A 20343-nucleotide genomic window follows, 5' to 3' on the forward strand; every position below is an offset into this window, starting at 1 on the left:
GCACTGTGTTTCTAACAATAGTCAGGTCCCTCCCTGACAGGTGAGCCAGGGTTCCTCTACTATGGAGGTTTCTTTGTCCTGTATATGACAGCCATTATCAGGTGTACGTTTAATAAGGCTTGAAGTCAAATTGGCATCCTCAGTTACCCACTCTTACATAATGCATAGGGAAGTTAGGTACTCATGGGTGCCAAATTGGAGCCAAATGTCAAACCCAGTTCCTGAAATCAACATTGTAAAGTCGAAGGGGAACACAACTGCAAGGTCAAACATCTACCTGCAAAGAGTTAGTACACAAGAAATACGGCAGATAAGAGGCACCAGAGTGCCCTTAGATCACATAGCCACTTGAATAATGGGTATTTGGGCTTTTTTCAGTATCCATCATTCATAGCTGCTGGTGTTCACTCTCTGATGCACCGTCTGTTACAAACACTGAATTATTAAGTGCTTCTAGCGACTCACCTTTCCAAGCAAACACATTCATTCATTCATCCCATACTGGTTTTCTTGATTCTGCATGGGGAGGCTGGTTAAAATAAAACACCAGAAGAGACCCATGTTAGACCTTCTCACCTCTTACCTGGGCTGGGTGGCTCATTACAGTGAGAAAAAAATCGAAAAGCAGTTAAAGTCAACAAGCTGCCTCACTGTGTGGCTAAAGTGGGTAGACTTTCACCGTCAAAGCCCAGTTAAGTCCATGCATACCACATTTGAGTTTGCTCTGACTTAGTTTAGCTATAACTAGGAATTAGAGTAAGTCTTTGAAACAGCAAATCTTTCATCATAAAGGAGGCCAGCCTTTATGGTTGCAAATGTGGCAGGGGTAAGCAGTTGATCCTCTGCAACTCTTTATATGTGGCTACATGACTCATCTCATACCAATAGATTGGTGACTAACCTCATAAACAAGCTCAGTGTCACTACACTTATCAAAGCAGGGTTAAGAGTAATGGGAATATAAATTATACAACAATAACTGCATTGAATTTCAAACAGAATTAGCTAAAAAGCAGGTTTTGGAAATAAACAAGTTGTTCACCCTTAAAAATGTCTTTAGCTGGTGATGGAATAACACTGCCACCTGCTGGATAAAGGACGGAAAACCATGAAAGGTCGAATCAGATTAAATGGATAAAAAAGGGGTTTACATTGTAAAACACACTCAGCCAATTTATTAAAACTCTGTGATATGGTGAATAACCACATACATCAGAAGATGGCCACACTGTGGGCGTAAAAGAGATGAATAGTGTTTAAACTTCAACAAGTTGTCTTCAATACCTCTAGTTGCATTTTACTGTCTTGTGATGAGCTGAATACTATTTTTGTTAACAAGAGACTGAACAGGTATTTCTAAAATAATAAAAGTCATAAAAAGTGACTTTGTGTGGCAATTATAAAGTTTTTAAAGCATATACATAAAATCTATGAGTTTTTGTTTCTCTGGGGTAAATTTATGGTTAGACACAGAGACATGTTTTGTCATCCTTCAAGATAGAAGGCGACTCAAGGCTAAGAACTTGAACTTTCCCAAAGACAAATAATAAGTTTTAAGAAAACAACATCTGTGGCAAATAAGGTTGAATGAGGGTCTGAGTTTATTTTGTAACCAAACACAGTGAAGAGTGCGGTAAAGCAGGCAAAAACTCTCCCCTGCTCAGTTTTCGAGAACTGAAACAGACTGTCACATTCTGGGATTATCAGCTCTCCAAACAACCGTTTGATGCAATCTACAAGCTAATCTGTTGTCTTACAGTCATGTCAGGAAAAAGCATTCCCTCTCTATGCAAATACTTGCTAAACTATACTCAAACTTGAATTGTGTGTTTTGATAAGTCAGAGATTGGTGTGACTGACTGAGCTTAAAATAATAAATATGTGGAAATGACTTAATCTTATTTTATTAAAAGCAGTGCAAGCTCATAGTCAAGTACAAGTCCGTGGATCTGCTTTTCTATGTAATTCCATGAAACCCCTTGGTAAAGGGCATTGTATTTGGTTCTTCTCTGTCATTCATGATATTAAGAAAAAAACTAAATAATTGAACTGGATAATGATTCAAAAGCTATAGATAAATTAACCATACATGCAATGTTGTGATGACTTCCTGGGGGCAGAATTTCAGAAAAAGCAGGAGTTTTTAAATAGACAGAAACCCAATTTCAACGCATTAAATTAGGAAGTAACATTTCTTTTAAGTCATATTTGATATACATAGCACTTTTACAACAACTTAACAGTTACTTGATCGTGCTATAAAATGGCACTATGTGCCTGGAAAACACATAATCCCGCCCCCTTAATATTATGCTCATTTCTACACATCCTCCACAATGGGAGGATGCATAATTCACATCATCCCATTGTGTTTTCCACACCCTCCCATAAGATTTATGCTTGTCTACTTTTAAAGCCTTGGTTAAGCATTTCACAGCACTTCTATGCATGCAAATATGCATGCAGAGAGGCTTTAGATTTTACATAATTCATTTTTTCATTTATATACTTGTTTATCTCTGTGGTTGAATTTCTACAGATTTTAACTTTTTAAGCATTTGCACATAAGGTATATGCACCATGATGTTATTGATAATTACATTATAATGCTATATGGGTGTTTTAGCATGTCAGATTACTGTCAGAAAGTGCTGCTCTGCTGTGGTCTGTGGTAATCTATAGCGACACATGGAGCAAAATAGAAACCAGACATGCACATAGCATTTTGCACAAAAACCACATACTTTACTGTAATACCCATAACCCATTTGCTACCATACAAGAAAGCAAAATATGAAATGAGATCAGATCAAATATGCTCTAGTTTCTTCTAAGGGGCATTCATTGCGGATGTTGATACAGAAACTGCAAAAACTATTGAAACCAGACATTTAGATACACTAAATAAAAATACACAAAAAACATTTTTCTCAATGTCTGATGTTGGATCAGACCAAACTGTTCCTGTTTTATTTTAGTTATTATTACAAACATTATTTCAATTTGCTAAATGTCAGTAAGTGTGGTGAGAACATGTAAGCCTTTGAATGTATGTAAACATCAAAATGTTTGCATACATTTGGTCAGTATCCAAGATGTTTGTCTTTTAAACAGTTATCCTGGTTCACCCATAACCCAAAAGTTTATGGGTCAAACCATTTGGGTTTCCTCCACAAACTTCTGATAGGTTAGCTGACCCATTTCAGTTAATTGGAGGCACACCTGTCGATATAAGTTGTAAGGCTACACATTAAACACACTGCTTTTTTGTTTGACACAATGGGAAAGTCAAAAGAAATCATCCAAGATATCATGAAGAGAATTGTGCTGGTAATTCAGTGACATCACAGTGAAACGTAACCTGTACCAACAGGGTCTGAAAGGCCCCTCAGTCTGTACTTCAAGAGAGACATGTCCTGTGGTCTGATGAAACTGAAGTGGAACTGCTTGGCCATACTGACCATAGTTACATAGAGGAAAAAATGGGGATGCTTGTACCACCCCAACTGTGAATGATGGGGATGGCAGCATTTCTAAAGTAAATTTCAGACACCTTATGGTGAAAACTTCAACTAAAATAGATGACACATTTAAGGTCTGCTACATATGGGTTCAGAACTCATTAATAATCGCTTTTACGGTCAGTTTTATAGAGGTGCAACCTAGGATGATGGAAAAACAATAGACTTTTGTGACATGCAGTTTTCCTTTAACAAAGTGTAAGCTGATACACTTTAAAGAGCTACTCTGTTACATACAAAAACCAGCTAGGCTTCTTTGTATTTCTGAATGATTTATAAAGAGTTGGCCTTTTTGGCTGTATAGAGGCTGCTGCTTCCCTCTTTTTGCTCAAAATATTGTGGTGGTCGTTACGCCAAACACATCATTTTCAGTTTGCTAACACCACTGAGCATGTCTCCAAAAATTAAGGTCTTCATCTCAGAGTGTATTTACAAACTGTAGTATGGCTTTTTGTGTTGCTTATGGAGTAACAGCTTCTTTCTTTCTGAATGGCCTTTCAGTCCAGGACTTTATTCATTGTTCGTCTCTGGGACAAAGAACCTATGTCCTTCCTGAGCAATGGCAGGAGCAGTGATGTTTACACTTACATATAATTGTTGAAACTGATTAATGAATTGATTAATTAATACTGTTGGACATTTTGAAATTATACCAAAGGACGAACCAGATTTGGTGAGGTTTACAGTTCCTAGGCTGATTTGTTTTCATTTTTTCATGATGTCACACAAGAAAGCAGGGTTTAAGATGTTATCTTAAATACATAAACAGGTGTGGCTCCATTCAACTCAATTGTGATTTAACTCAACAGAGGCTTACAGAGCCATGACATATTCATCTGGGCACTTCCACATTGTTTGGAAATGAAGTAATTTCAGTATGAATTTGAATAAAGTACTAAAAATAATCTACCATTGCTGGGGTTTAGCAAATAGAAACAACCTTGGTAATCATAACTGGGCCAAGATACAAAAGGATTAGTCAGAGTTAATAAATAGTCCAGATGTAATTTGGGTCTGGACTCTGAACTAAATTGCATGATGTGCCACAGTGGAGTTTTTGTCAGACAACACAACATAAGAAAAAGACTAAACAAAAAAACAAAACAAAAAAAAAACGTAGAAATGGCGATATGTTAAAAGTCATATTTAAAATAATAAAAAAAAAGTTTTTAAGTGTCAGGGAACCTTAAATAATTTGCAGCGACAACAAGCTCAAGTCGTAGCAGTGACAGCTGTGGTGCTGATAATTTCACTAGTTACAATTCGTTTACCCAACTTTAATAACTTTTGTATCAATATTTCACTGGTTCTATTTTTCCCCTGACTGCCTTGTTTACCAAATAGTGGGGGTGAAACTGTTGGTCAGCCGCTGTTTTCCTTACACGCTCACCTTCTCGTTGTCGTAGCTTCAGTCAGAAGGGAGTGGCATCGGGAGTGGAATTTCACTTCCTGTTGTTTCTCAGGTGAGTCATCTGAGAAATGTTGTCAATGCTCGGGTTTGTGTCGACATCAGAGTTTCATGAGTGTTTGTTTCGTTTCCTTTTTTTTTAATTCTGTGGAGGCGCTAAGGGTACCTGTATTTGACTACCAGGAAGTAATTCTTTAGTTACTTTCGTGAGGACTTCCTTTGGAGGACGGAAAGCTTGTGTTTCACTCCTTGTGCGGAAAGAACCCTCCTTTTTAAATAAGACGGACACTTTTTTTTTTTCTTCTCAATTTGACTTCAGATTTCTTTCACACAACTTCTGCTTTTAACTGAGTGGGAATCTCGAGGAGACGATTAGAATGAATTTACTTTTTGGATGCCACTTCGCAGCGCTCTTGTTTCTAGTTGGCTTTTTACACCTCACCGCTGGCCAGAGCACTGCCGACACCTGCCTGTCCAAATTCGATACAGGTAAAGACAACTTTATGGTCAATGCCAATGAATCGGTGAATGAAGGGGCCACGTTTCTCTCCTCGCCGAAAGTGGGGAGTTACATGGACTGCGTAGCGTCCTGCTGTAAGGACCCGAGGTGCAACGTCGCTCTGATGGAGAACCAAGGCGAGGGCACCATTAACTCCTGCTATTTGTTTGACTGCTTATACAACAAGAAATACGCCTGCCGCTTTGTCAAGAAGTCAGGATATTTCAGTTACATCCTGAAGTCTCTCTCTAAGGACTACTACATAAAACACGATGCTCCCACAGGTGAGTGTAAACCTCCGTCAAATACAACCGAAATACTGTAGAACTGGGAAATGCTTTGATGACTGCCTTTTGCAATAATAAACCAATTGTTAGATTTTAGATGAGTAAAAACATAGTTTCATTTTCATGTATAACTGTAATTTTAAAACATAACCTGCAAAGAAAGCTGAAGAAGTTATCAGATGGTTTTCGTGTTCATATCTAGGCAGCTAATTAAGCAACCATCTTGTGGACGTGATGTTCTAAACAGGAATAAGTAGGAGAGTAGGTGTGACACCCTGCCCTGAGCTGTGGCAAAATCAAATTTAATTATTGAGTTATTTTTAATTGAACAGAAATAGCAAATTTACTGCATTGTGAACATGAGTGACGTCAGGGGGCGAAGTACATCACACAAGGCAAGAGGAGGTGTGGAGGGTCTCTGAATATTCAGAATGTTTGTGCGTTTCAGTTGTCTTTTATTATTATGTTGAATATAAAAATCTAATTTAAATATCTTCTCATCCATTTTGACTCCTCAAAATGATTCTTCCATCCAGCCAGGATTAGGAGTTTTTAATTTGAAAACAAAATCCTTTCAGAATGGGTCGATTTTGTTTTGATTCCAAATGAAAATACATTTTTTAAAAAGAAACGAAAATAATAATACTTTTTTTTGTGAGTGTTGAAAATCTAATTATCCAGATGTCACAGGGTGAAGCATGCATTTTACAAGCAAAAAGTGGACACATAATGTTTTCTTTTACTTTTTTGAGTTTGTTATTGTATGATAGATATTTAAATTAAGATTGTTGTTTTAAAAAGAAGAGTAAAAGTTTTGTTATCATTTTTGGTTGTCCTATTTTTTTCAGTCTGACATCCTGGTCTGCTAAAGTTGCTTATAAGGGTCGATGCTTCATCCTGTGATGTTACTGCCCAAATTTGCATAACATATCTGTCAGATGTGCCCTGAACAAGCTTTCCTTGTATTTATGCATGTGCAGTGATATAGGTTGCATGTTTTCTGTGTGTATTGTATTTCATTAGTCTCAATGAAATACATTTTTTCATTGGGAAAAGAAAAAAATGCTTTTTTTATCCATTGTGAGATTACAATGGATAAAAATGCATTTTTCTTTCACTCATCCGAATTCTACATTGTTCCACTAAAGTATAAATTTGGAGGAAAATCAGGATAGGAAATATTGGAAATATTGCTTTCAAAAGACTTGAAGAACTATTGTTTTTGTCCAAGTCAAAATAAGTCTGAAGAAAATCCAAAAAATGTCTACTCTCCAAACTGGAATAGCTCCTTTCTCTACCATCACTATTTGTTATGAGGACGACAAATTTAGATCAGAATGTCTAAGTTTTTCATGTTCACACACGTCTGGAAGTGAGAAGTTGCTGAGAATGTCATGCTCTTTTTTTTTCCTCTGCTTATTAATAATTGTTTCCTGGTGATCCAACTGAGGTTATGTGTCATCCTTATCATCTTTAATTATGTATTTCATATCCAAGAAGAAAAAAAGGACTCTCCGCCAGTGGCCATTGCTGGTTATGACATAGTGGTCCAGCCAAAAGAGTCTGTGAGACTGAGCGGCTTCCAGAGCAGAGATGAAGATCCGCAGACTTTGACCTTCAAATGGACCATGGTTACCATTTACCCATATGCGATCATTGAGGTAAGAAAAGCAACTTTAATTCCCGACCTGTTATTGCCATACTTAATTAGCAATTTTGCAGAATGTCCCCTGCACCTTATTTTAACAACACTGCTGAGACCGTAATTGAGTAACTGAGTATTGTCCTCCTTATTTTTGCAGAAGTCAAATTTTCCTGATGAGATCACTGTATCCAATCTAACTTCTGGAAAGTACAAGTTTAGCCTGACAGTCACGGACCATGCTGGTCAGTCAGACAGCACTACGATCAACGTCCTGGTCCTGACCCCTGACGAGTCAGAGCGTGAGTGTCTCCTCTTCCAAATCAATAAAACGGATCACTGTTTTATTTATTTATTTTTTGGTTGTTTTTTTTTCTCCTTTGACAATTTTGTAACTCTGTAGTTTGCTTGATTTGTACCCAGGTACGAGATGGAACTGTTTAATATAACAAAACATACATTTTTAGAAAATACTATCCATTTAAATTATGGGTGACATTTAAATATTTTTATTTATCTTTACTGTATGAATGGCAAAGAAAACAAATTGATACACAGTGTTTTAGGTAAGTCATTATGATTTGGAAGTAGTAATGAATAAAAAATGTATATTGTGGATACAAATGAGACTATAAATTGAAAGACAGGAATAGAAAGAAAAGGTATGATATCCTCGTTACACGTTATTGTTTCATGTTATTATTTATTGGTAAATTCAGACGTGTTCTTGCCAGTTTTCCCTCTCACCATTTTGTAACTTTGTATTTAAGATTGTTTTGTGTGTGATTGCCGAGGGGTGTTTGTCCTGACCTCAGGTATTTCAGACATGCCATGTGGATGTTTCATATCCACATTTAATGTCATGTGGTTCCCTTCTGCCTACCCAAGCCTTCACATATAGCTCATTTAACTCACTATATCCTTAAAGACAAGCCATATTCAATTAAGATATTGGAAAAATGTTTAATTCTTAAATTGTGCTTCAATCTTTTGTAAATGAAGCTTTTTCTGTTGAAAAGAAGTGTCATCAGTGTGTGAAAGTGTGCGTGAATGACTGAGAGGTCTTCTGAACTAAATTAACTGTGATACAAGTACAAGCCATTTACCGTAAATATGCAGAAAAACACATTAAATAGGCCAATCCAGAGAAAGAGTTCTATGGCACGCACGTGCTTGAAAAAAAAGAGGAAATTATGAAATAGTTTGCTTTCAGAACAGTGATAAATGCATCACTATCCAAGTGCTTAGGAAATGTAGTAACTAATAAGACGTCACTGAAGTCTTGAGAGCAGGACACAATTTAGAGTATGTTTAAGGAACTAACACCCAGAGTTTCGGTTGGTGTTGGTGTCTGTTCAGGCATTCCTCCTGTCTTACCTCGCTTTTTCCATTGAAATCTCTGTGGCACATCTAAACAACTCTGATTTCTCAAATTTTTCTTCTTGGATTTTTCATGTTTTTTAGCCATAACTTTTATTGTTTGTGCCAAGATGGAAGGATCATTTCCCATCAGCTTGATTTTTCAGTTTTTCTGGTTGTTCTTTGCATGCTTCTGTGGGCTGGAGGATCCTATGTTAGTTGGAACCAAACGAGTTGAGACATGCTCACACACAATAAGGAAGCAGAGATAAGAACCTGACTGGTTATATAATTACACAGTAAACTAACATTGTACAGGAAACAAAATGGATCAGCTGATGGTAGGTAGGACGCCGCCATTAGCATGGAATAACTGAATAATCCAGATTACTTCCTTTGAAATGGGTTCTGTTGAGAAAATAGAACGCAGTATTACAGTCAGTGTTTATTTTGTTTTGTTTTTTTTACTGCTCCCCTGATACCATCTCTCCACCCCCAACTCAACAAAACTTGCCTGTCTGGTTTCAGGTTGTTGCACAACAAGACTTTTATCATTGTTGCAGTGTGAATTGAATAAAAGTGAACAGGAGTCTTAACTCTCAAAATTCTATTGACTTTATAAGTACTAGAAATGTCCCACCCACACTGAAGCTCAGTTCCTTATTAATAGTTTTTCAGTCGCTTAGTGGAAAATCTTGTTTAAATTAATTTTTGTGGTGACATTTCTCTGCAATGTGTTACAAAAGCTGCTCTTTAAATGAATGCTGATGCAGAGTGTATCATTAACTACAATGAGATTACCCAAATCTGCTTTTCTCAACATTCTTTTGTTTTCAGAACACACCACTTCATGATTTTTTTTAACTTTAGTGCATGTCTAGCAGTTACATAATATTAAAATGGGAACTTGGTAGAAACTTTGAAGGAAATGAGCCCTATGTCTGGTGCCTTGTTCTAGAAAAATATTATGGGTTAATCACATTGGCCTAACCTCATGCCTTTTTAATTTTCTTTTCCCTGACAATGTGACATTAGGGGACAAAAAACTAAACTCAGGCAAATCTTTACAAATCAGAATTGCCTCTAAAAGTGCAATTATTCTGCCGATTTGATTGATACACACAGAAAACACACACAGTCACCTGATTGCCCACGTTCCATAGAAAATGAATGGAGAGGGATATTCCAAATTAACATTTAAAACTAAAAGACTTCCTATAAACCTTTCTGAATATAAAAGCTTGGAAAAACTTAGAATCTTCAGACAGGGTTGAGACAATAAAACATTTTCTTAAACGTTTTTTGAAAACATGCATAAAGTGGCATTTTTGATATGGGTTATTAGGCATTCACTCAGAACGACATCTGAAAGGTTTGGGGCACCAGAGAACTAAAAACTTTCTGCTACAAATAAAACAATGCATTTTAGGCATTTTAGGTAGTTGGGAGTTCAACAGAGAGGGGCTTTCTCAGGGCACCATTCCTGCAAGAACCATGACTGTGTTTTATATTTATTTTTCAATTTTGCAATATTAGGCATTGTGATTAATCACAGAGCTAGAGTGTGATTAATCTGATTGCATTTTATAATTGGCTGACAGCACTAATATATACATAATCTCAAGTTTCTGTAAATGTGTGTGTACATGATGGCAGCATGTGTAAGTGCAGCAGCTATTTGTTCTCTTGAAAATTTGTATGTTTATTTTATTATTATTTTAATCTTTTTATCACTATTTGGAGTTGCATCCTGGTTTTTACTGAGCTGCTTCAGTTCACTGACAGTAATGGCTTTCATCCATTCAATATTTCACTTATGTCAAAATCAGGTTGAGATCCTCATTTTCTGGTTGTGCTGGAAAGGAAAATGACAGCGTATACCTTGTGAATTTCCTCGAAACCTTTGAAATAGCACTTATTCCTGTTACTTATGCACACTTTTTACGATGTCTTTTCCTTCCACACTACTTTCCATTGGAATGCTGGGCCATCTTCTTTAACATTGTGACTTAGCCTCCTTTTGGAGGGTGTATCTGTCTGCTGGACAACTCTCAAGACAATAGTTCTCTCCATGATTATATAACTTATTAAATTGTCCATTGCATAAATTCTATATTAAAAATAATTTTAACATTTTCTTAAAGACAGAATTTTGGGTTCTTAGTACATAATTTACAGAAATATGTTACTGAATATTAACCTTATTCAGAGGTTTCACTTTATGATATAAATTACAAAAAAATCTTTTCCTTTTTTTTTATAATAATCTAGTTGACATGTACCTGTTTACAAAGTTCTTGATTTTGTGAGTAAACTTAGATGATTAGAGGTTTCATGCAGTTTGTCAACAACATGTGTGTGTTTTAGTTTTGATCCTAAGTCTTTATATGTTGTCCTTTCAGACCACTGCATGGTTCCAAAGAAAGTTGGTCCGTGCCGTGGTTCATTCAAACGCTGGCATTACAACGCTGCCTCAGAGCAGTGTGAGGAGTTCATCTTTGGGGGTTGCCTGGAGAATAAGAACAACTACATTAAGGAGGAGGAATGCCGGAAAGCCTGTCATGGCACAGGTAGTTTTTTGGGGGTTTTTTTTAACTGACTTTTTTTTTTTTAAATCAGCTTTTTCCCTATTAAAAAGCTGATTACTTGGTAATGTAATAACTAAGTAATAGTTTTCTTAATTGCAAATACTGTAGGTTTTTCCTTGTCGGTTGCATGCATGACCATAAATATAGAAATAAACTATATTAAACAGGTCCAAGGTGTTGTGAGAGCTTTGTGAGTTAAAAAGGGTAACCAGTTACAAGTAAATATTAAGTAATGCTTGAAGTAATCTTTTTGCTCAAATGAAGCAGATTTGCAACTTCATTTGGGCAACCCACTTCCTGATTGAAGGCTGATTCAAGAAACAGTTCATCTTTGTTGAATATGAAATTGGATGTCAGAAGTTGATTGAACTGTCTAAAATATTATGGAATGTTATGATACATAGTTTTATTATTATTTTTCTTAATAGTTTTTACTATGGTAACTAATAGCCTTCATGAGTTACTAAATTATTATAATCTTTTATGTTATAATATTTTAGAGACTTGAACTCACCAGATCTGAACTTTCAATTGTAAGGACTGTTGTTCTTTAAAGGTTCAGTATATAACTTTTACAAATAAATGTTTTTTTAAAAATATTTGTTGAAACTGTCACCATATGACAGTATGTTAGGAGACAGATAAGCTGTGAAAAGTTCGATTTCCACCACCTCCTCCATGAGCTATTATTGCTGTCTGAAGAAATTCACTGCTCAGAAGTCATCTCGGCCAAAAACAACCAATCATAGCCAATCATAGAAGGTCTTAGCATTGTCAATCAACAAAATGTACTCACAGCTAAATGTGCTAATTTTGGAAAAACAGCATGTCATTAGAGGAAAACCATTAACTGCTGTCATCAGCGGCCTGTTTCAACAAATATGTAAAATAATATATTTTTAATACAAGTTATATACTCCAGCTTTAAGGTCTCTTAAAGTGTATTTTGATTAACTTTTTAGACTAACCAAAACAACCTCTTATTTCATGCAGACAGACATTGCATACCCTATATTTCTCTAAATACCTGAGCAAGAATGACTCTCTCAATATTTGCTGCAATTGTTTGCAGCAAGCAATAATTTTTCTTTGTTTTTGATAAAGGTGGTCCATCTGGGCGAAGTCTGCATGTTGCAGGTAAAAACTAGCACTTTATTTTAGCAGGTATTTTGATAAGAAGAAATGTAAATTCACAATTAGACATTTTAATATTCATAGAAAGTTTTTATTGTCTGCGTGGTCAACGAATGTCTTTAAGTTTATTAGTTTTTTGCTTTCACTTGTAACAGTGCATGCTGCTATTTGTAGAATTATAAGATGGCCCAGCTGAATATTATCTATGTGTTTGTGCCACAGAAGAAAAGTGTGGAGCTCCATGTACCACTGATCAATTCAAGTGTGATAATGGTTGCTGTTTGGATAGAGGACTGAAGTGCGATGACACTGCACAATGCACGGATGAATCAGACGAGAAGAACTGCAATGACTGTAAGAGCTTGCCATGCAAACCAGACCTAGTTCTCATTTGACTAATTTAATTAAATGCTTTGATTACAACATGTTTTAGATGCCATATTAGAATTATTGTTAACATTAATTATGTCCTGTCTGTTTATCAGTTCAAAGCAACTTTCGTACTCTGTTGGACCTTAACTTGGCTGGAAAGAGAGGTGGTTTGAATTTTCCATTCCCTGTTGATTTCTGCCTTCTAATTCACTTCCCTTCCTTCTTCCTGAATATACTCTTCATATATCACAGATACATGCTTTAGTCCTCTGTTTTGAAATTATAGACTTTATCATTTTTGTAATTTATTTTTATTTTTATTACAGCGTACTGTACGGATGAGCCAGAAACAGGAACTTGCAGGGATAGCTTTACAAAGTGGTACTATGATCCCCGGACGCAGAGTTGCACCCGCTTCAATTACGGAGGCTGTGAAGGAAACGATAACAGATTTGAATCTAAGGAACAATGTATCCGAGAATGTCATGGTGTGACAGGTGAGTTTGTTATTTGAAGTTGGATTGGCACGCCATTTATACATGACTCAAAGAATCACTGTAGATGCAAAACTATGTTATTTCTGCCTCTTTAGACCTTTGATTTGTTATCATGTGCTCTTATTAATCAACCAATATGGAATATATTCAAGTTTTGACATTGCTTTGTCTATTTTTAGAATGTGTCATGCATATGTGTTTTCTTTTATTACAGAAAGCGATATATTTGACAAACAGACCAAAGCTGAGAAACAAGAGACTGACTCCAATACAAGTAATCAACCTCTTTTTTCCCCCTTGATAGTATTAAACTAGGTTAACGTATAGAGGACATATTACTGGAATGATTTGCATAAAGTATAATTAATGGGTTGAACCACAAAGTCTTCAGTAGAGATTAAATGCAGGAAGCTTAGCAGTTTTTGACATATTTTGAGTAAAACAAGTAAAATAACACAAATGACTTGCAATGACTTTAGTTCAGTTTGTCTGTATAGTTTCGGATTTAACAAGGTCAGTCATATCCATATATGTAAAATCCCATTTGGTTTGAAATGATTTCAGAATAGTCTGGTTTATTCCAGCACAGTCCAGGTATTAGACTCATTCAGACCTGATTACGTTCAGTCTTGTTTATTTCTTAATTATTATACACTGCAGTCAGATATTTAATCAGTCTTGTCTCAAAATTAGCAAATGTTGCCACATAATGTGGCAAAAGTGGAGTTAAAACCCTTGTAGAACTGGAGCAAACCTCCACCAGAACTAGGTTTACCAGTGAGAAGCATCAGCTTCAACTGACTGGAGGGAAAACACAAACAGTATCACTTAGTCTTTCCTACAGTTTGTGGGAAAGAGTATGGAAGATATTACAGTAGTAGCTCCTTCAGTAGCTTAATCCAGGAAAAAAACAAACACATCTTCAGGCATAAACAAAAATTGTAAAAGAAATCCTAAGGTACACTCACAATCCACTTTATTAAGTATAACTTGCTGGCCAATTTTGGTCTGTACTGACATGACCTCATCAAACAGTTGCTACAAATTAGTCCACGGTGAGAATTTTTTTCCACCACATCCCAAAAGTGCTCTAATGGAGTAAGCTCCAAGTGAGACAAAGAAGCCAGTTTAAAATGATTCTTTTTTTTTAACCTGTAATTTGTCTTTTCTGTGTCTTAACTATGAAAATGGGTTTCAGTTTTTCTGTCAAACTTCAAAGTTTATTCAGCTCAATTTTGCAGTTCAAGTTGCATTGAATATCCATATGTTGATCTGTTTTAACCAAAATGTTTGTCATTATTGGACAGGTGTTGTTGCCATTGCCATTGTCCTGGGTATAGCCATCGTCATTGTCCTTGCCATCCTGGGGTACTGCTGGCTAAAGAACAGACAGCCCAGCCACACCCTGGTGTCTACTAACAGCAAACCTCTGTGAAACCATCTTACTGTCATCTAATGCTTTATCACAAACAAAGACTCTGTGTTTGGAAGTGCAGGAAGACTTGTTTTTTCTTCTAATTAAGTCTGTATGTGAATATGTTTTGAAGAGGATGCATACAAAAAGCAGAAAGTCTTTGGTGAAATGTGAAGTGTTGCTTTAAGTGCTGCATGCTACTGGAATAAATTGGCACAGGAATCTGTAAGATGAGGTTATGTGATTGATTAGAACATGGCAGAGCATCAGAAGAAACCCTCCCATTAGAATACAATATTTGATGTTTTCCCTCTTTCATTTTATATCAGTTCTAATTAAACAACTTTTGCTGTTTATTGTACAGTTGAAAGCAAAACTCCTGTCTTTCAACCAAACCCAGGGGATCTCGTTTATATGTACACTTTTGACATGAACGTGTTTTGTTTTCTGCAGTTTTCTTACTTTAACCTTATTTTACACATTGTTGTTACATTCCATTGAATTTCACCCACATGCAAACTGTTGTACATAATCTTGGGTTTAAAAAAATATTTTCATAGAAGTACTTTTATCAATTTTTCTTTTAGGTTTCAGTTTTTTTTTATATATAAGATTTATGTTTAACTTTACTATTAAATATTTTAATTGATACAACTGATACATTTGTAGATATAATTTGATATAGACTTCTTTAACTTTACTTATTGTCATGATCTTATTGTCATGATCTCTGTCTTAAATAAAAAAAGTTTTAAACCAAATTTATTATTTTTGAAATTATTTTTAGAAATATGTATCTTACAAAGTTGCCATTTTTGCTTTTTGTCTTCTATGCATTAAGGCCTGGACTTAATGTTACTTCTGCCTTCCTAAAACGATTTAAAAAACTTAACTGGTTAAGTTAAGTTTTCATAGAACAATAATCCTGTCCTATGAACCTTTAAATCATTTTCTTTATTAAATTGACTTTTTTTTTAACACAACCTAATCACTGTTCTGACTTGGGTAATTAAGGTTGGTGATAGAAGACCACTGACACCTCAAGAGTCTATTATCACTGATGTTTGGGGACCCAAATTTTGCAAAAAATATATTATGAAAAACCATTTTATGTAGGAATCTGCAAAAAGATGATCATTCACATTTATTAAAGACCAAAAAACCTGTGTAACTGCTCAGGTTATTTCCACAATTGGAACCTCTTCACAAAATGTTTGAGGTAAAATCCCCTTAAGAATTCCAATACATTTTGGTATTCTTTTCCAACGTTTTCACTGAGCTTTTTTCATTTCAAAGAAATTGGTTACAGATCAATAGTATAGCTTTCAGTAAAACAAAAATATAGGAGTCATTTACACCAGTGTAGCTTTTGTTAGGCAGTTACTCTGACTGAAACCGCTTTTTTTCATAGTAAGTTTTTAGTACGTACGTTGATGGTGTAGCATTTTCTCCCTCTATTTTCTTTTTATTGTCCTACTTCTGTTAAAAAAGTCCCTTATTCAAATCTTCCAGCAGATTAAAGGTTGATTTAACCCTTTCATGCATAGTGGTCACTACAGTGGACAGCTATCTAAAAGCCATTTTCTTGTGCTTCCTGTGGATTTTTATGTTATAAATGCACACAGACCACTGAAGTGGACACTAATGCATCATAAAATATACCATCAACTACTGGGCATCAGCTGCAAATGCAAGAAATTATTTTTGTTAAATACAATATGGCCGACAGACAAAAAAGCATGAGAACCGACCCGGTCCCTCCTTCTACTGTAGACGACTCTTGCAAGTAAAAAAAATATTGTGACATCAGATAACCCCTAAGGAACAGTACTACTGATGTATTTTTCAAATAACAACTCTGTATTTGGACAAAATTACAATTGATCACATAAAAATAAAAAATAAAAAAAAAATTATTTTTACAAAAAAATTTTCCTACCTTTTTTTATGCCTTAAGAAAAATTTTTTAAAAAATGGAAAAAAAAAATCTGACACAAAGGATCATAATTCATGCATGAAAGGGTTCAAAAAAAAGTTCACATAAACTGGTCTGACGTTTTTGAGATTGGAGTTGAAGTATAAGTTCACTGTGGACTTCTGAAACCAACTTATCTGGATTTATACTGAATGAAGACACCAAGTTATCTGCTGCTCATAGGATATATCAGGTCTTTTGCAGAACCTCAGTTTTAAAATTTGAGCTATCCCTTTTACACTTCCTATAAGCCATACCATGGAATAATAAGCTGTTGCTTTTAATGGAAAACGTTTTCAAGTAGTTGTTGGGTTGTTTGAAACTATTATTTACTTAAGGTAGGCACATTACAGTACACATTGAACAGAAATAGAAACATTGACATATGCACGAGCTAGAGACTATTCATGCTATTATACAAGAATAACAAAAATTCCAACACAGTAATAGGTAATTATGGGATATGAATATGAGTTCACTTTGTACACATTTCAATACATATATTGGAAATTCAATAATAACACTACTACTGCAGCCACTACTATTGATACTGATCATAATAATTATTATAGTAATTAATTGCAGAGTGTGATCCATACAGTTATATTTGTTTCTTTTGTAACAGCACGCAGGCTAAACAAAATTAAAAAAATGTCAGTTCAAACATTTCTTCACCTGACTCACCAGGAGATGGCGACACAGCTCTGTTCAACTTCAACGTGTTTCAGTGTAAAATCTTACGAATGAACACACCTTCAACAGTAATATTTTTTCAGTGCCATGGCTTTTTTTTTTTTACTTGAATCATTGCAAGCAAAAGGCATAATTCAAAGGATCTAAATAAGGTACCTTCAGTACTGCAGTTTCCCTTTTGCACCCTCATTTAAAAAAAGAGGGGTCCATAAATATAATTTGCATAGTCATGTTTTATTGTGTTTTAGGAATACTTTCATTGTTCAGCATGTATTGTGCAAACTCTTATAAAAAAACAAAACAAAATGATGATACTGATACCATGTAGAAACAGCAAAACAAACTTCGTTGTGAATCAAAGTGTAGCACTTTACAAAAAAGTTTGATCCAATTGATATCCAGAAATTCACTCCTATTGTATAGACATTCAATATTGATTATATACATTCCAATTCCACCCGAGCTATAAAACTATACAGTCAGTTTCAGTTTTTTATGCCACCAAGAATAAGTTCTGATGGCCATTTGTGCTGTATTCCATTGGCTTGGGTGTCAGAACTTGGATTTGATAACGACATTAAACCCAATTTAAATGCGTTTAGGTTTCAGGTTTGAGCTTTGGACCTTAAGTGATCATGCTAACTGGTTTTAATAATGTTATCTAAAAGCAACAGATTGCATACACAGATTATGTGTTCCCAAACAGTAAATAGTTTTTGAATAGAATTGATAGAATTAAACATCAATAGATTTTCATTTGTCTTTCTCTGTAATTATGGATTATTATTTTAAATGTACAAATAAAAACATTGTCTTAGGTTTTATTATTCTTTCAGATTTTAATAAAAATGCTGTGTTTGTTTTTTTTATTTTTGGCTCCTGTTGTTTTTTCCCTACTGGTTTCCGATGAGAATTACCAAAAATATGTACCGAGCTATAACAATAACAGCTAATTGCAAAATTAGGACATTTAGACGGCGGAGGTGCTCGGAAGAGCAAACGTTATCTTTTGCAGCTGAAGTCACTCTGACTCAGTGCCATGTTTTTCGCTGTCGTAAAGCGCTGTTTGAATATTTCCGGGAGGCAGTGAAAGCAGCAGCAGCAGCAGCAAAGGCAGTTCCTTCGCAGTTCTTCAAAGATGCAGCGCTGGTGTGTTTTATATTCGGACCTGCTCTGGGATGTTTGTCTCTGAGAGGCATGTATCACGTAAAAAGAAGAAACTATTGAACTCAGTTGATTATTTCGTGTAGTGAGCTAGCAGAGAGACAAAACTTTAACAAGGAGTTTTAAGTCGCTGGAAGATAAGAAGTTGGGGTATTCGGTACGTACTCTTGACAAACTTTTCCCAGTCTCATCTGAATTAACGTTATTGTTTGTTAAACAAGCTGAAATTATGCATTTTGTTTAGGTTTAGCTGCTGTTTACCTACGGTGTTATTTGAACAATGCCATTTCATTCTCTCTTTTTTACTCGTTTGTTTAATCTCGCGTGAGCATGTTTTAATCATGCCATTCCATCATGATGGAAGTCAGCAATACTGATTTTTTTTTAATATTACAAAATCAGTATTACAAATGATCGGATTGCATGCATTTGAATTAGTTTGCAATTGTAGATTCCGTTTAGATTAATGAATTCGCCATTATGATGATGATGATGATGATGAATGCCTCTTTTGTGGCTGCTTTACTTGAAGTCAGACTTTCTGCTTCATATAATTTTATAGCCTCCAAGCTGCACAGAAGCAGTGCCCTGGAGTTTCAGTCAGATACGTTTTGTTTGTCTTTCTGAGAAAACACTCTCACTTGAATGGACTTTGGACAGATGCAGCAGGGTGTATTTTATCATCTTTATTAAAGAAGTTAGACAAATCTGAATCCCGGTGCTATTTCCTGCTCTCCTGCATCCCACTCCTCCCCCATGGTGCACACACTCTTCCCTTTGCAAACCGTATTGTTATTTTGAATGAGCACCCCACTGAGACAGTCAAATATTAAGCTCACTTTTAGGTCAGAAGCTCTCCCCAACCAGCAGCTGAAGAAGAATGGGGACAAAAATCAATCAATTACTGCTGAAAAGCTCCATCTTGTGCTTCTCCGACCCCATTTGACCTCTCACACAATAACGTCTCAACATCACTTCTTACAAATGTTGCCTGAACAGAGCATTGAATAGGTGGTCCAGACAGGAAGCTGCACAAGTGTGTCTTGGATCTTAGAGTTGGCCTTTGGCTACTTCTTCCACAACGCTGGAAGACTCTAGCTGTGATAAAATAACCAGAGTTGCAGAATGTGAGGGCGGTTACTTCTATGAAGACCTTATAATTTTAAAACCTTGCAACAGAGTCTCTTTCTTTGTCCTGAACTTGTTTGGTACTGAGGGACAGTTGCAGCAGACCTCTTTAACTATCTGCAGCTAGGGATACTCTGCAAACTTTGCACATAATTTAAAGAAACTATTCAGTGGTGTGTGTTTTATCCGACCACACGAACAACAAAATAGAACAGAAACAGCTGGATGTTGCATTGCAGGATTTCACTGAAAGTTAAGGTTTTAGAGAATAAAAAAGAAGACAGAAGAATGCTACTAATTCTGTTTTGTGTGCCTTTGGGTTGATGACACCACAAAAGGCACACGATTCGGGCTGATCAGTTGAAATATGTAAATAATAGGATGGAATATCAATTTTAGAAAGATTTTATAAATTTCAAAGTGTTTGTTTCGTTCCAGGTGGCTTTAATTTTTGTCATAAACAGCTTCCATCATTTGTGTTTTTATTTTTTTGCCAGTATTTTCTGAAGTCTATTTAGTGTGTACACTAAATGCAAACACTTTACCATGGCTCAAACATTTTGCAACAACCATACACAATAAGTAAGAACCTTTTTGTAGGAGGAAGTTGTTTAAAAATGGATGGATAAAGAGGAATAAACAAAAAAATTACACAAAATGAC

General features: G+C 35.5%; 2 protein-coding genes across 4 annotated transcripts in view; both read left to right on the forward strand.

Annotated features, from left to right (window-relative positions):
* Positions 1–4974: 4974 nt before the first annotated feature.
* Positions 4975–15057, forward strand: spint1a (serine peptidase inhibitor, Kunitz type 1 a). 2 transcript variants are annotated; one of them, XM_032547521.1, is made up of 10 exons: positions 4975–5712; positions 7216–7376; positions 7518–7659; positions 11119–11286; positions 12409–12441; positions 12661–12792; positions 12924–12974; positions 13137–13307; positions 13522–13581; positions 14615–15057. In XM_032547521.1, exons 1-10 carry the CDS (start codon positions 5307–5309, stop codon positions 14740–14742), a joined length of 1452 nt encoding a protein of 483 aa, XP_032403412.1. In that variant the 5' UTR covers positions 4975–5306; the 3' UTR covers positions 14743–15057. The 2 variants fall into 2 exon arrangements, with proteins under 2 accessions (XP_032403412.1, XP_032403411.1); XM_032547520.1 differs by having other exon boundaries at positions 4976–5712; positions 7213–7376.
* Positions 15058–18398: 3341 nt separating this feature from the next.
* The window catches only part of LOC116708777 (pleckstrin homology domain-containing family G member 3-like), a 41121-nt gene continuing 39176 nt past the window's right edge, over positions 18399–20343 (forward strand). The window contains exon 1 of one of the 2 annotated variants that reach the window (XM_032546791.1): positions 18399–18584. In XM_032546791.1, the coding sequence (XP_032402682.1) occupies positions 18568–18584 (17 nt within the window). In that variant the 5' untranslated portion in view covers positions 18399–18567. Of the gene's footprint in view, positions 18711–20343 lie in introns of both variants that reach the window. The other variant, XM_032546792.1, reaches the window with a different exon arrangement.

Source organism: Xiphophorus hellerii, chromosome 19 (genome assembly GCF_003331165.1).
Source record: "Xiphophorus hellerii strain 12219 chromosome 19, Xiphophorus_hellerii-4.1, whole genome shotgun sequence".
Lineage (NCBI taxonomy): Eukaryota > Metazoa > Chordata > Actinopteri > Cyprinodontiformes > Poeciliidae > Xiphophorus > Xiphophorus hellerii.